The sequence below is a fragment of the Entamoeba invadens genome (assembly GCF_000330505.1).
Source record: "Entamoeba invadens IP1 unplaced genomic scaffold scaff_1105074724819, whole genome shotgun sequence".
Taxonomy (NCBI): Eukaryota; Evosea; order Mastigamoebida; family Endamoebidae; genus Entamoeba; species Entamoeba invadens.
Window position 1 is genome coordinate 50,362 of NW_004443623.1, and position 2,085 is coordinate 52,446.

At 36.4% G+C, this 2,085-nt stretch overlaps 1 protein-coding gene across 1 annotated transcript; it reads right to left on the minus strand.

Moving 5' to 3' along the window:
• EIN_506840 (protein serine/threonine kinase, putative) lies at positions 1-1,823 on the minus strand (the record flags this gene model as incomplete). The annotated part of the gene is made up of 1 exon (XM_004259556.1): positions 1-1,823. A coding segment is annotated over one exon (1,823 nt), but the record flags the coding sequence as incomplete, so codon positions are not given.
• Positions 1,824-2,085: the final 262 nt, after the last annotated feature.

Here is a 2,085-nt window from a genome sequence, read left to right on the forward strand (position 1 = left end):
CACGCTCCATAGAATCTTATGAGATATGGACTCACAAATTTGGCCAACATCGCAACTTCCTTTCTAAACTCGTCCATCTTCTTATCCATCTGTTTCTCAGCAGCTGTTTTGTCTCTTGTTGTCATCGAAGAGTTGTTAGTCGTGTTATTTTTCGTCGTACTTTTTGTTGTGTTCTTTGCCAAATTACGACTTGAACTTTCAACAGTCGAATTCTTTGTAAACCCTTTTGCTCCTAATTTTGCGACAACCATTTCCTTCATCTCTTTGATGGCAACAACATTTCCTCGATATGCTCCTTTGTACACAATCCCAAAACTTCCTTCTCCAAGTTTTCGCTTTTTCTTCAACTCGTCCGGGTCAAGTGCTGTCGACATTTCTGACGCAAATTTGACTGGAATTTTAATCTCTGAAATTTTGCCTTTGTTGATGTTTAAGACTGAACAAGTGATGTCAACAGTCTTCTCAGGTGTACACAGTGGATGAATAGTAACAGTAAATTCAACAGCACGACCTTTCTTGATACTTACTGGAGTGGAAGGTTCAACATTCAACTCAAACTTTTCTTCGTCATTTTGTGTTGTGAATTGAATTTTCAATAAAGACGCTCTGTCGTTGCCAATCATGAATTTACAGTCACTGTCTTTTTGAACTGCAATTTCGCCTTCAAAATGTATTTCTTGTGTTAAACACAAAATGCGTTCTTTTTGAGTACCAAGATAAACCATCTCAACCCCTTTCTTTTTCAAATCCTTTAACAGAAATTCATTCACAAGTGACTTCCTCAACTTCTCTTCTTTCCTGTAATGAATGTAGAAAAGTATACAACTTATTGTTATGATGATAATAACAACTATTAAAATACAAAAGATGATTGGAAGTATAATTGAGAGTACATTTGTCTTGTGGACACACTCGTCTCCATTTGGTCCAACTTTGTTGCTTCCACCACATTCACTGCATTGGTGGGTTTTAAAATCATATGACTTACAATTTGCAATCGAATTCCATTTGACACATTGCGACGTTTTTGATATCAAAACGGATTGATCTACACATGTCGAACATGTGTTATTGTTTGAACATGTCGCACATAAGTCATTGCATTTTGTGCATTTGTAATATTTGTTTTGAATATACCCATCGTAACACACAGCACACCCATATTCTGAAACCCATTCACAATTTTCAAGTGTTGTTATTGTGACACATTTCTTATCTTCTATTGTTGTAAATTCGACATCTTCGAAATACCCACCTTTTACATTGCACTTCACACAATTCGAAATGTTTCCAACACAACTCAGACACTTTTCGTCACATTTTACACAATCTGTATTGATGAGGATATAGCCCTCGTTGCATGCAGCACAATCGACACCACTTGGTAAGAACAATTTGCACTTTTCAGCAAGTTCACCAACATAAATACAGTCGTTGTTTGTCGTGTCAAAATAATACCCAAAAGCACAAGTAAAACAACTCTCTGCGTTTTTAAAACAACTTGAGCACTTCTTGTCACATGGAAGACATTCAGTACCACTAAGATAATACCCATCAGAGCACTTGGCACACCCCGTGTTGCTATTTTCTTTGCAATAAATTGTCTTTATTTCAGTGTTACAAATTGATTCACCTTCATTGGACGTTCCAAGTGAGATTTGTGAATCACATTGAAGGCAATCGCCCGATGATGAATATGAGCATAGAGTCGTTTCCATTGATACACATTTTTTTGTTATCATCAAATTTGTACTTCTCTTCACAAATTGCACATTTTGAAGTTGATAAGTCGACACTTTGGCAATGCCCGGTAGACATATCATTACATTGTGTGTCACTCAAAATGTATTCATTTTCACATAATGAACACTGTACCTCATTGTTTGCTGTGATAACAACGGATTTGCAGTGAATTTCACTTAACATTTTGCACGACCCAAGAAGAAGATAATAACTATTATTACACGCAGTACATCCATTTGGCGTTGACACCAAACAATTTGAAAGTGAAACACAACTTCCATTAACAAGAGAAAATCCATTCGAACATACCTGACACAAAGTAGGTGTTGTGCAAGTCAGACA